The following is a 13,637-nucleotide window of genomic DNA, read 5'->3' as shown; positions in this document are numbered from 1 at the left end:
GATTTTTAGATAAGAGGTCTGTAGAGATGGACATTTTTTTAAAGCCCTATTTATTTAATGCAGCATGACTTAGAATGGGCCTGTAACCTGACAAGTGTACTGAGTGAGGAATGTTCAATTTACCAGTTCTAACTGGCCAAGTCCTCACATGAACTTTCTAAGACCTGGCTGAGAAGCCTGGGAAAGCAGAATTAACCACAATCTTCAGTGTTTCCTCCACCTTGTTCTGTCTCCCCAGTCCTAACTCTTCTACCTTAAGCATTCTTCTAAAACCCACTTAATCTCCAGAGGTATTACAAAATCTCAGCCATCGGCAGAACCTACAGCCATCTCAGCTCACCAGCTAACTACCTCCATGCCAACCAACACTGAAAGGAAAGATTCTGTTCTATTTTTAAATATATTGAGCAAAGAAGCAGCTTGATATGTCTTTGTAAAGGATGGCTGTCACCCAAATTCGTACGTTCTCTGTTTTCATCAAGATATAGACTTTGAAGTCCAATAAATTTGAGGTTCAAACCCCAGGTCTTTATTGTCAACTGTGTGATTTGGGGAAAATCAAATAACCTCTCTGAGTTTCAGTGTCTGCATAGGTAAAACAGGAATGATAATAATAGGACCTAATAATAGGTTGTTTACAAAGATAAGTGAGATGACATATATTAAGCATGAGTATTCCAAAATGTTGGCTATTACTGTCATTACTATTATTGTTATCAACATGAATAAATTCATCATTCACTCCTGATTCAACAATCATTTATTCAGCATATGTTATACACTGGGTTCCAGGAAAACTCAATTAATATTTTTAAATTGGCTTTCTCAAGATTTGGATTTCAACCAAATAACTTTGAAGTATAAGAAATGTCTTTGCAGGTGGAAAACAAAGTCTGGCACACAGTAGGTGTTCAGAAAACATTAGATGATGATGATGATGGCGCTCATAGTTGTGATAAAAGAAACTAGCTGATTTGTCAATCTTCATTTATTTCACTTGCCAGAGTACTCACTAAATGTTTGTTCCTATAAAAAAATCACGTATTTTCAAGTCAATGATTACTGATCTTGTGGGAAAGAATTTCTCTTCTCGAAGTAACACTTTAATAGGAATAGATTAACATTCTTTATTATATGGTAGGCTTATAATAAGAGTCCAGAGTCAGGGAGGTAATTCTTGCTACTGAAAAGTAAATGAATTTTGACTGATTTATAAGTATAGAGTAGATTAGCTGGGTTTAGAAATTCCCATTATATAAAGAAATTACAAACCAAAATCGAATTAATAATAATAATAAAAAGAGTTCACCTAATTAGTAAATCAAATAAAGGTAGACATCTACCCCCTTGGTTAAAAAAAGTGCCTTCTTATTTATGAATTTATATGAGGTACCATTTATTGCTTATTATCTTTCTATGGGAAATAGGAATAAACAGGTTTAGACTTTTGTTCTTCCTTGTCACTAATTCTTTCACAAACCCTTATTATTACAACAGAGTTTAACTCACTCAGTTGTTGATTCTTAGTCCATTAAGTCTTTAAAAAAATAAAATAAAATAAAAATAAAACATTTGTTTTCCAAACACTGTTTTTCTGTAAGTTAGAAAGGATGTAAAAGTCTTCTGATGACAGCACCGTAAGAACCCATGATGTGTTCAGGCCTATTAGCCTGTTACTCCGGCCAAAGGCAAAGTCAATGAAAAATTTATTTTTCCAAAGGATGTCCTTACCTCAAATATGTTTGAAGGCTCATTGTTGTACTGATTGGATATTATTTCTGATTGGTCACTGCACCACTTGAGTCCACCCAGAAAGCTGTCTGTATCCAAGTCATTCACATCTAGTTCAGAAAGATCAAGTTCAGGAAGATCTGGGCAAAGAGGCTGGTCTTCACCAACCAGAGCAGCACACTGCAGCAGGCAGAAAAAAAAAAAAGTTTCTATTAACCACAGGAATTTATTAAACTGCAATAGCATGTGATAGGAATTAAGCCTAGTTCATGCAACGACACCACCAAAGCTAGTGTCTGGGACTTTAATCACTAGGAAAAATATCTTAAAATCTTTACTCTCTTGGCTCCTGAAGGATAATTTCCCTGATTTATTCCATCCAAAATGCTACCTTCAAACACATAGTAAATACCATGCTCCCATGAAGCTTTCGCTGATTTTTCCAGTTAGAAATCAACTATATACCTTTGTACAAAATTCTTGGTACCTGTTTGATAGTTACTGCTTCTAAAGTTTCATATTGTCTTATGGTTAGCCATAATATAAACTTGATTTTACCTTGGAAATTCCATCACACATAATAGACTCTCAATAAACGATTGCTAAATGGAAAAAGAACAAAGAAATCTCACTAGGAAAAACTTCCTCCATTTACACTCCTTTTAAGCATTAGAATTCATATAATGCATTTGGCAACTAATGATGCAAAGCCCTTTGACTCATCTAGGGTTCTCCTGAATTGTTATTTAAATCATTTACTCTTACTTGACTCTTCATGACTTTTTGGACTTCATCCTTAACAGGCAAAAGCAAGTTCCTTGAAATAAAGGACAAAAATCATATTTTTTTCTATATGGCTTTTGTATGTAACTTGCAGGTTTGTGTGTGTGTGTGTGTGTGTGTGTGTGCGTGTGCGCGTGTGTGTGTGTGCGCGCGTGTGTGTGTGTGTGTATGACTGGGATCACTTAGTACTTGGAAAATAAAACTCACAATAGTGCATTGTGACTATATATTGGTCATTATTTATGTATATCTAAACTGTGCTCTAAGTGAATTCAAAATAACTGTTTTTGTTTATAGAGTTTTAAAATAATTTTTATATATTGAGGGGTTTAAAATATCTTCTACTATAGCTGGGCAGCTTATCACCAAGATTATTTTTAATTGTCAAAGTCTTTCACCCCATTACATGGAATAGACAGTCTTTTTAACTGTTTCACCATGTGGCTTTTAGAGGCAAGTGGACTCCCTTACCAATGAGGGGGTCTCCTAAACTTGAATTGGCTTCCTCGCTGCTAAATGTGAGCCTGCAGATAGTAAAGAACACTGCAGGAACTCCCATTGTGGGAGTCTGGCGTTGGCAGATCAGTAAGGATTTTATCCACCTATGAGTTGGGGTGTCTAAATCAGGAGGCACACACTGACGCAGCACCCTCACGGCCCCGCCTTCCAAGGTCAGGAGAGATGCTGTGGAATTGTTCACATCCAGGCAGCAGTTAGGCATAAAGTGAAAGATGCTCCTTGACATTTACATTTTGAATGAAATAAGTTTTATGCAGATTTTCTTTCTCATGTACCCCTGTTATCCCTGGCAGGGATTCCTAGCAGGCCACATTACACAGGTCATATGCAGCAGTGTGATCAGAAGCAACACGCTGAGAAGTAAGTACTGGGTAATGAAGTCAGCAGTTGGTAAGGGGAAGATGGGGGAGACTAAAAATCATTGCCATCCTTCTCTAACACAATTGGGCCCCAGTGAGATCTCTGGCAGCGGGCACAGGGGAATGCAAAGGAAGGGCCTTCCTTGCCATTCAAACTCTTTCCTTATCATTTTATTGGTCTTTCCTTTTATTATCTGAGTTAGCCCAAAGTTACAGATCAGTATACTTGACAAGGCTTATTAGTAAGTGGAGGTTGGGCTGAAGAGATCTCATTCTGGTACAATGCTCATATTTGGTGGTGGGTGTAATACTTCCCAGACTCCATTCTTGCCCACACAGCTTATCCTCCAAGCACCAAGATAACTTTTCCTCAATGTCACCAATTCAGAGATGGGGGAGAACTTTTTCAATGGTGCAAGATACACTAGAATTTTATAGGAGGATAGTCTTTAAAAAAAAAAAAACAACAACAACACAACAAAAATAGCAACACAAAAGTAAAAATAATCAAGAAAATGTAGGCTCTCTATGTATGGCTTAAGTTCCAGTTGTGAAACTTAGGAGCCAACCATGTTTTGGAATGCCACAGTGGCATACTGACTTGTGGACAACTTCTTGTTGTCCCTCTATTTAACTGCCCTTTTTGGCATGACTTGTTTAAAACCCTTTAACCTTCCAGAAATACGTATTTTAAAATAACTTTTGAAAACCATTCAATAGACGAGATCAATTTATTGTATTGGTGTTATCTTGTCATTTACATATTCCTTTCTTTCCTCTCACTTGTGCTTTCTCTCTCTCTCTCTCTTTCTCTCTCATGCTCTCTTTTTGCTTTTATGGTATGGTAGAGAAAAGTGTGTGTGCTCTTGCCAATGTTGATATGCTAATAAAATCTGTGCTTCTTCTGAATGTGGCATTATCCTGCTAATCTAAAACACATTAGTGGTAGCAAGTGTTCCTGTTATTAATTTATATTTGGCCTTTGGACGATGCCAGACTTAACAGTCCAAGCCCTGTAACTGTCCTCATCTGACATGCTGATATTTACTGTTTCCCTATACATCTGCAACAGGTGTGCTGTATTGCAATTACACAGACACATTCTACTGCCTCTTTGCAACTATGACAGCTATTTCACAACTGTAGCCTCAATTTTACAATAAGATTTAAGAGGATAAAGCAGTCACTAAACACAAAAGTCTAATTATTGTATGTTATTTCACCCCAACAGACTTTTCTCTTAGTTAAGGAGCAGACAATAAATTAGCTTAACTGCACTGATGATAATGAATCATTATAATTAAGTATAATTCTCCATTAACCTTTTGGAGGTTTTTGTGCCACTGATGGTAAATTTTAAAGAGAGAGAGGAGAAGGAGTGGACTTGACCACATTAATTATATTAATGAAAAAAGAAACTTAGTTCCTAAAAAAAAATTAGTTGAGACAGGGGAAAGGGGGTGGAGAGAGGGGCAGTAAAGAATGACAGACTGAGTGGAGTGTACGTCATGTGAATTGTCTCTATCAATCTTAGTAACTTTATTGTACATCACCTTCATTAAACTGGGAAACATGGGGCACTCCGAGTAGCTATAGTGATACAGGCCTTTATTAACCAATGTGCTGTCCTGTCATTATGTGCAAAAGGGCATAATACGTTTTAGGAGGACAGCAAACATTAATGATTCAAAAAATGAAAACTGCCTGCACTACCTGCTGCTTGTAATATTTTAGACTGGCAGGGGTGATTCCCAGAGCCGCTGCCATGTAGGCAGAGCTTCTAGCAGCTAGCTGCCTATAGTGCAAAAGAGAAGTGACTGGCCCAATCTCAGCTGACTAGCGACTCCATCCACGGCTGGACAAGTAGCCAAGACCTCTCTCCTCCTTAAGAAAAAAACTTAAAGGCCACTGTATTCTAAATGCTTCTGTTGCTTATTTGCAAATAACTGCAGGAATTCCAATGATTAAAATAAATCTTCCTTATTTCCATATGATCTAGTTCCTCAATCAACTCCTAGCAGCATCAGGAATAATACATGATGGAAAAATGAAACTACAGCAGCTGAGACCCACGGTGCCAGCCAACCACCCACAGAACACTCCAGCTACTCAAAGACAATTAGGACTTTGAAGCCACTTATAACCTGGACTCATAATGGCTACAGAGCATATGAATTATCCATATCTATTCCACTTTACCAAGAAATCGGAACAAGATAACAATTACAATCCACAAATACGATCTACCAAAGGCAAGGGAGAGCAAATGGAGCCAACATTTGCAAACCCAGCAAAGAGTTAAGAATCCCGGGCATGCCTCGCTAGATAGGAAAAACGCATTCATAGACGGCCTTGGCCAAATTATTTTCACTCAGATGTGTATCGCTGCACCACATGGACACCTTATTTAATCAAATCACGTGTGGGCTTGATCCTCCCCCTTACCCTACGTGCCCCCAGCTACCCAGAGGAAACACTTGCAGTCTTTTGCCAGATTCATTGTTAGCAGCTGGGATCCTCCATGCAATTCAATTCGAGTCCATCTCACCAGAGTCCACAGAAAGTTTCGCTTGTTTCCCAAGTTGCCCAAACTTTCCTTCCGAGAACATTCCATTGTGCTGAATGCAAACACGCCGAGGTCCTCCGTCCCCCCACTAGAGTCCAGAGATTACGAGGAAACTGCTTGCGTTATTCTCCCCCCTGTATGAATTGTAGCCAGCAGAGACTGTGGAATTGATGTATTGCCGTCTATTTTTACACAAGCAGCGAGCAGCTCCACACACAGTCCTGCATAAACTCTATTCTCTCGGCTTCAGGCAGCTCTCCGTGGTACAGGAAGATTTAACCATTGGCTTCCCTGCCACCGACGCGAACGGAAAACCTTGCACTGCAAGGCATTTTTTTATTCGCTGGCCAAATCTTTCAACCACGCATAGGAGTTTTAAAAGAAGCAGCATCGTTGTTTTGTGTTCTCTGGGAAAAGCAATCTAAAATAGCCCAGCAGGATTATTTAGGATTTTGTAAGTTCTCTGTCTGATGAACAGAGAGAGAGGGGGAAAAAAATTCCGGACTAGAGTCAAAACGGACTATATTTGAACACATCCATTTTAATATTTTTATCTTCGTCTTATTATAAATAGAAATGGCATTTTTCCAACCAGGCCACTAAACACCACTGGAAAGACTTCAGCTTCTGATTCATATCAATATCTTAGAGCATAAATATTGCATATGAGTAGAAGCAGTGCCAAAGTCACATGGAAAGAGTTTCTAACTGCAACAGATACTGATGACAGCAGCTAAGCTTTGATTTGCTCAAGGCATCTCAGAGCCACCTTAAAATAGCAAACTTATTGGAGTTAAGATAAGATTGAGATTCCCTTGTAAAAGCTCCTGCCTGGACTACTTTCCTGCCTCCTCTCCTTGCCCAAGCCCATCCCCCCTTACAGGAATAATAGCATCTGAGGGAAGCGTCAGTCCTGGCTGCAGCGCCGAGCCCTGCCCCAGCTTACCTCGATGTCACTCCATACAGACTCAGAGTCCTGGTTGCACATGTCCCACGCCATCCAGCTCCTGAATGACGCCAGTCAAGCTTTTTCAACTCCAATCCACAGTGACACAGTGCACACACTCATGCAGGCAACCAGCCCCTTACTGAGAGTGAACTGAAGGCACCTGTCTTACTACAGTCCCCAGTCACATGACAAAGCTATTAAAAAGTAGGCTGGGCTGTCACTCACCCAGCCTCCCTTCCCCTGTGCAGCTTGCTGCTCTAACTCGTGACGTCACTCAAAGGCAGCCCTCTGCCTCAGTGAAGTAACGCTTTAAAAAAAAAAAAAAGAAAGAAAGAAAAAAGAAAGAAAGGAAGCACTTGGACTTCTGGAGGCTTTGAGCATCATGCTGTGATTAAAGCCAGCTTTGAATGCCACAGACTCTAAACGGAGCCCTGGCCATATAATAACCAAAATCCCCTGCAATCTTTTTTTAATTTATTTTCCTTCCAAAACAAGCAAGTGGCAAAGCTCCCTGTTTCATGACAGAGGAACTACATTCTTAGCTCAAATGTGTATTTCCCAAGAACTCTTTAATTCTAAGATCTCCAAGTGGACTCAAGCTCAGTTTGGGACTAAAGCAGGAGTTTATCACATGATGCATTTTTATGAGACATTTTCTCATTGGGGAAGTGTTTGAAAGCAGCAATTTTTGCTTGTTTAATCAACAAAACAGCCTGTATTTGTTAAGGTATAAACAAACTCCTCCACCCAGAATTCGGCTGCCCCTATGGCAGTAGAGAATACCAGCTCCCGAAGTGTTACTGCAGTTTTCTTTGCTCCATATAAGGAGAACAAGCCACAAAACCCCAATCCTTTCAGCTTCCTTCGAATTATTTCCATTTCTCTCATAGCCTCCCAGAAAACAAGGGTTAGTAAATACAGTCCCTGCTGCTGTGCTCAGATCAGCTTAGATTCCCGGCTCCATTTTTTTTTTTTTTTTTTTTTTTTAACATGTAGCATTTTCCCTCTAACTGCCTTAGGGTGCCTTTCTGAATAAACATTGAATTCCAACCCTAGTGCCCTGGGTTGTGTAGTTTGCCTTTTGAAATCAAGAATGTCCGTGAAGTGAGGGAAAAATACCAACACACTATTAGCAAAAATGCTCAATTCCTGAGACTTACTTTTTATTATTTTTCAGCTCGCACCTTGAGACAATGAGGGCTAAAGCAGGTGCAACTGTTTTATGATGACACTACATATTGAATACATAACAAACTCAAGGTACTGGATACAGTGGAAAAACACTTCCTGTAACATGACAGTCTGACTTAACCCTTCCAAGTTCCCAGGAGATGTATACATTTATATATCTTGGTGAATAAACATGTTTTCATAAATGTTAAAGCCAATACTTTTAGAATCAGCTCAATTCTTTTACTTGACAATAATTTATCTGAAAAAAAGTCCCCCAGTAATCTAAACGTAATTGGTAAAATATTATTCTGCTGAGGTTAATGTACTATGTTCTTAATAGTCTAGCTTGTTATGCAGAAAAACACAGTGATTTGCCCTAACACATATTTTAAATATTAAGTCACTCAAATATTAAAGTGAAAGAAAGAACAAAACAAACAAACAAACAAATACTACCGGACTGCTGCTTCTTTCAGACCATACATATGATAAGAGATTTGTCTACTGTCATATCTGCAACAAGTTGCTAGTAAATTCCCAAATTATGTAAGGAAATTGACAGTTTATCATTACTGGGCATAAAAAGTAGCCAAGAGCTTTGACATTTTCAGTTTGCTGAATACAGTTCACAGGCACATTTTCCCTTTTACAAATAGCAGAAAATTACTGTAGTTTTAATTTTCTAAAGAAAGGACAGGAAAATATAACCTCAGGAATACTTTTCCACAAGCAATTAGTGGCATTACTCTTCCCTCCTCACAAAGAAACACTAATATAATTCTTCCCAATTATATTCTGATTTAATATAAAACTTCAGTAAATTATTAAATTTCAGGACAAAGGTCATTGGCTCTACCTTCAATGGTCAACTATGAAATAAAATTGGTCAGCTGGCTAAGAAGAGTCAATGTTTATTAATTATTATCAGGTGATTTTTGCACTGTGATATTTGCTGATACTTTTATTTGTGTTCATACAACGCTAGATATTCATCATATTTTTGAAACCTATTTACACCTTTTAGAGATATTCTTTACACTGGGACATGCTTATTATAGATATTATATTTTAAGCTGCCCAGATTGTATTGTTGGGGTTTTCTTATTTTTTGCCATCTAATTCCACTTCTAAAAAATCAAATTAGCACATGCACTGAAATCAGAAGTAACTTCAAACACATTGTTTTTTCTTCACTATCACTAGCACAAAGAAGGTAGTGATTCAGAAGTAACAACATTTAAAGGACTTATAAACTACAGTATATTTCATTTCCCCCTCAAATTTCTATCACTGGAAAAATCAAAATTAAATAGATGCTTAGGACAAATTAGAGTGCTTTCCACTATTTTTTTTTTTTTTGGTCTTAAAATTATAACTGTAATGAGAGGGATGTTTTAGAGGTTTTATAATTTTGTTAATTAACTCTTCAGATTAAAATATTTCTTCTGTCCAGTTTTTTTCTTTACTCAGGAGAACTTAAATTGTTTATTGCTCACCAATCTCGGGTTTTTCTGGTTCCCCAGGCCTGTTTCTCTCACTCTCTGCCCAGAGCCCTCCTTTCACCCCTTCATCAACTCTGCCTGCAAAATTTCCAAATATTTGGTTTCAGACAACAAGGATCTATCAAAACTTTACTGTGTGCACAGCCATGTATCGCAAGGAGTGCCAAGAAAGCATATGACATGGACACAAGAGGCTTACCATTTTAGGGGGATGACAACTCTTATAATGGATAATAATTTGGCATAAAAAAGCAATGTCATTTAAATCAATATGCAGATTTCTTTTCTACTGCTTAAAACACACCCTGGTTAGGTACAAGTTCCTTTCATTGACCACGGCTGTTCACACCCAAATCAAATCCATTTTATCTCAACAATAGAAAAATGTATTTATTAACATCTAGTGAGTGCTCCTAATGTTACATATCTACACAGAGTCTACATTCCATCCTGATAGAATTTCTCCCTCTGTAGTTTTGTTAACATTTTCCAGGACTCCAACAATTCTCCTGGTAGAGACAGGAGCATCTATCTCGAGTTGCTAACAGAGAAAAAAGAAATCCCCAAGAGAATAATCCAATTCTCTAACAAAAATATTGAATGAAGTGTATAACATTTGGGTTTCCTTCCTCCCTTCTACCCCAAATTAAAGGTGTTTCCCACCCCTCCATATTGCAGACAATATCCAACTTCCCACTTCTAAAAAATAGAAGCAAATGAAAACCCCCAAACTCAAAAACCTCAGACAACAGCAGAAACCATTGGTTTCGTCGTCTACTCTGAAAATAGGTGATTTCAGAAGCAAACTCCGAAGAGCCGTTAGGATAAATTTATTTGTTCACTAGTTTTTGTAAGTGTATAAGTTTTTGTTTTAACAAAACAAACAAAAACACCAGACTGCTGCTTCTTTCAGATCATACATATGATAAGAGAGTTGTTTATTGTCATAACTGCAACAAGTTGCTAGTAAATTCCCAAATAGCATAAGAGAATTGACAGTTTATCATTACTGGGCATAAAAAGGTAGCCAAGAGCTTTGACATTTTAAGTTTGATGAACACAGTTCATAGGCACATTTTTCCCCCTTACACACAGCAGAAAATCACTGTAGTTTTAGTTTTCTAAATAAAGAAAGAACAGGAAAATACAAACCTGGGAATGCTTTCATACATGCAATTTATACAATAACTGCATAAGAATATACATATGCAGAAACTTCTCAAGAAAGAAAGGTGGAAAGCAAACATATACAGCAGACCATGTATGGGCTAGACATTAAGATCAGCACTTCATATACCACATCTCAATCAATTTAGTCCTCCAAACTCTCCAATAAAAATGACCTGTGTACCCATTTTACAATGGAGAAAAATAAGCCTGGGCAAAGGTTCCAAGAGCAGCTGAAAAGAGCATGCAAATTGCTGAAAGCCTTTCTAGGAAGAACTAAAGTTCCCTACATAAAAATAATAATCATCCCCAAATTAAAGCCATAGCAAAGACCCCGGAGGCAACTTTATAACTGAGGGAGAGTCTACGTAGCTGGAAACCAGTATTGCTAGGAATGCTGCCTGCCTAGAGCATTCGTCCAGAAAGCAAAGGGGCCTGCCTAGAATTGCTAATATTTTTAAAGTTAATCATTGTTAGCAGGCATTCAATTCCTTGCTTTTAATTCATAGAGGGACTAATTGATCCTGATACCCCACATCAGTTTCTGAACACATGCTTTGAATCTTTGGTTAGAAGCAGAGATTGCATAGAAAACAAAAAGTTGGTAGCAGGATAGGATATAACAAAGACTTCTGTTCTATAAATGCTTTAAAATCAAACCTCATTTTGCACAAAAATAGACCACGGTGATGTCCATGAGAACAAAGAACCTTTGAGGAAGTAAGTAGAGGAAAATCAAGAGAGCTTGAATGCCTCCTAGCATTTATTTTTCTTTCTTCTTTTTTTATAAACAAGTTATGATAGACAACCTCAGCAACACATCATTCTCCTCTTCAATAAAACCTGCAGACCAGCTCTATGGCACTGAGTTGGCCTCCAGTTTAATTTAGACCTCAAAATGTGCTTTTGGCATTTTTCATATTAAAACAAAAAATGACATAAAAATTAATCTGTGTTGCAGTCAGTTGGGCTAATCTAAACATAAAGCAACGACTGTACTTATTAAGCACACAGATAAGAGATAATAAAAGAATGGTTAAAATCTGATTTTGTCTGATGTTCAACTCTGTTGTATTTGTGAATCTACATTTTCATTTACCTTAATTATTCCAGGTTTATCTATCTATAATGCAGAGAGTTATTGATTATTTTGATGATAAATGTTCAATAGGATTATCTAGCAATGTTTTTTTAAACTGGAACTGAAAATAAGGCATATCAAGTATTGTCAAATTTGGTACTATTTAAAAATTTAAAGTGCTACTGAACTTCAATATATAATGTAACATTTCATTTACTAAGAATATTTTTTTTAGCAGTAGCTGAAGTTAGTAAGGACCAGAGAAAAATGAGGTATACAAATTGCTAAACTGAAAAAAGAAAAAAAAGGTCATCAAACTGTTCCCCTGGTGCTAATTTTTTAGTGCTCAGGTCCTAATTAGCTTAGCTGTTCTTGATCTTAGGGAAAAAAACGATAACAAAACAAAATAAAACTGTATTTTGCAAATAGTCTCAAAAGGGAACAATAAATAGGTATTTTTTTTTCTTTTTCTTATTTTAAATACCACCAGACACGGTCTTGAACAGATTTTTAGTTATTTGACTTTTGTTTCTGTGAGAGGTTTTTCCAGTGCTTTGATATTTGAATTTTGCTCTAGCAAAACTAATACATATATATTCCCAAAATGTTGGAGAGGTAGATAGGAAATAAATTCTCATCTTATGAAGCAATTAACTTTGAAGTCTAAGCTACATTTTGTGGACACAGATAAACGCTTACTTTATATTTGCTAGCCCAATTAGACACAAGGTTTTTTAGGAAACATCTTTAACCAAGATGACCACTTCCAGGATTGACCTCTACATTTAGCAATTCAGTTGAAAACAGATGTCAGATACTACTGGTAGGATTATGCAGGGTATAGTTTTTCTACAGAGCAAGCAGGCAATATGTATTCAAAACTTTTAAGAACCTCATAGACACAGAACATCTACTTCTAGAAATTCATCCTCAGGCAATAATAAGGGAATATATACAAAGATTTTTTATGTGAGGATACCCAATGCAACATTATTTGCATTATTGAAAACCTGAATGCAATGTGAATGTCCAACATTAAGTGACCTAGGTCAATAAATATTTTATATATATATATATATACACACACACACATATATATATACACACACACACATATATATATAAATTGTTGACCTAGGTCACTTAATTAAAATATATTTTACAACAGATTTTAACAATAACATTATATATGTTGTTATTGTTAAAATCTGTTGTAAAATATATTTAACAGCATAATGAGAAAGTGTTCAAAATATATTAGGGTTTAAAATTAGGTTTAAAAAAACTCTAATCATAAAAAGTTTACCTGTAAAAATATATCCTCAGAAAGAAGAGAAGAATGAGGAGGAAATAGAACCAGCCATTTGTAGTGGCTGATGACATTATAAGTACTTTTTAACTATTTTTATGTGAGTGTGCCTTTCTGTAATTTTCAAATTTTCTCTTATAAACATGTAAGACTTTCATATTCAGAAGAAGAAGAATTATTCAGTTTTGAGAGGAACAGAGAGAGTCAGTATTAAAGCCAAGCCTGCTTAACATACAGGGAATGCAGCAGATAGAAATAGCCCCTGATGTCCAATATTATATCTCAAATATTCATCATATATTTAAAATGAAGCCATTTCTGCCTGTCATACCAAGTCCAACAGCTACTCCACTTAGGATGCAAAGCTCATGAGCAACACTAAGGGAAGTTAGTACCTGGTATACTTTGAAATCCTAGAGTTATGGGGAGAAGGAAGCCATCAGCTACTATTAGCTTGCCTCAGAGGCAGACCCAAAACCACTATCCCCCAGACATCAC

General features: G+C 36.9%; 1 protein-coding gene across 8 annotated transcripts in view; it reads right to left on the bottom strand.

The window, feature by feature from the left end:
* The window catches only part of PPARGC1A (PPARG coactivator 1 alpha), a 684,253-nt gene that overhangs the window by 89,255 nt on the left and 581,361 nt on the right, over positions 1-13,637 (bottom strand). For 4 of the 8 annotated variants that reach the window (XM_035293952.3, XM_017970644.4, XM_017970643.4 and 1 more), the window contains one exon: positions 1,732-1,911. In XM_035293952.3, coding sequence (XP_035149843.1) covers positions 1,732-1,911 — 180 coding nt within the window. Of the gene's footprint in view, positions 1-1,731; positions 1,912-5,837; positions 6,207-6,904; positions 7,049-13,637 lie in introns of those variants that run through there. The other 4 variants (XM_002745945.7, XM_078367424.1, XM_078367422.1 and 1 more) reach the window with 4 other exon arrangements.

This window comes from Callithrix jacchus, chromosome 3, assembly GCF_049354715.1.
Source record: "Callithrix jacchus isolate 240 chromosome 3, calJac240_pri, whole genome shotgun sequence".
Lineage (NCBI taxonomy): Eukaryota > Metazoa > Chordata > Mammalia > Primates > Cebidae > Callithrix > Callithrix jacchus.
The sequence above is the reverse complement of the archived record's forward strand: the minus strand, read 5'-3'. Positions and strand labels throughout refer to the sequence as shown.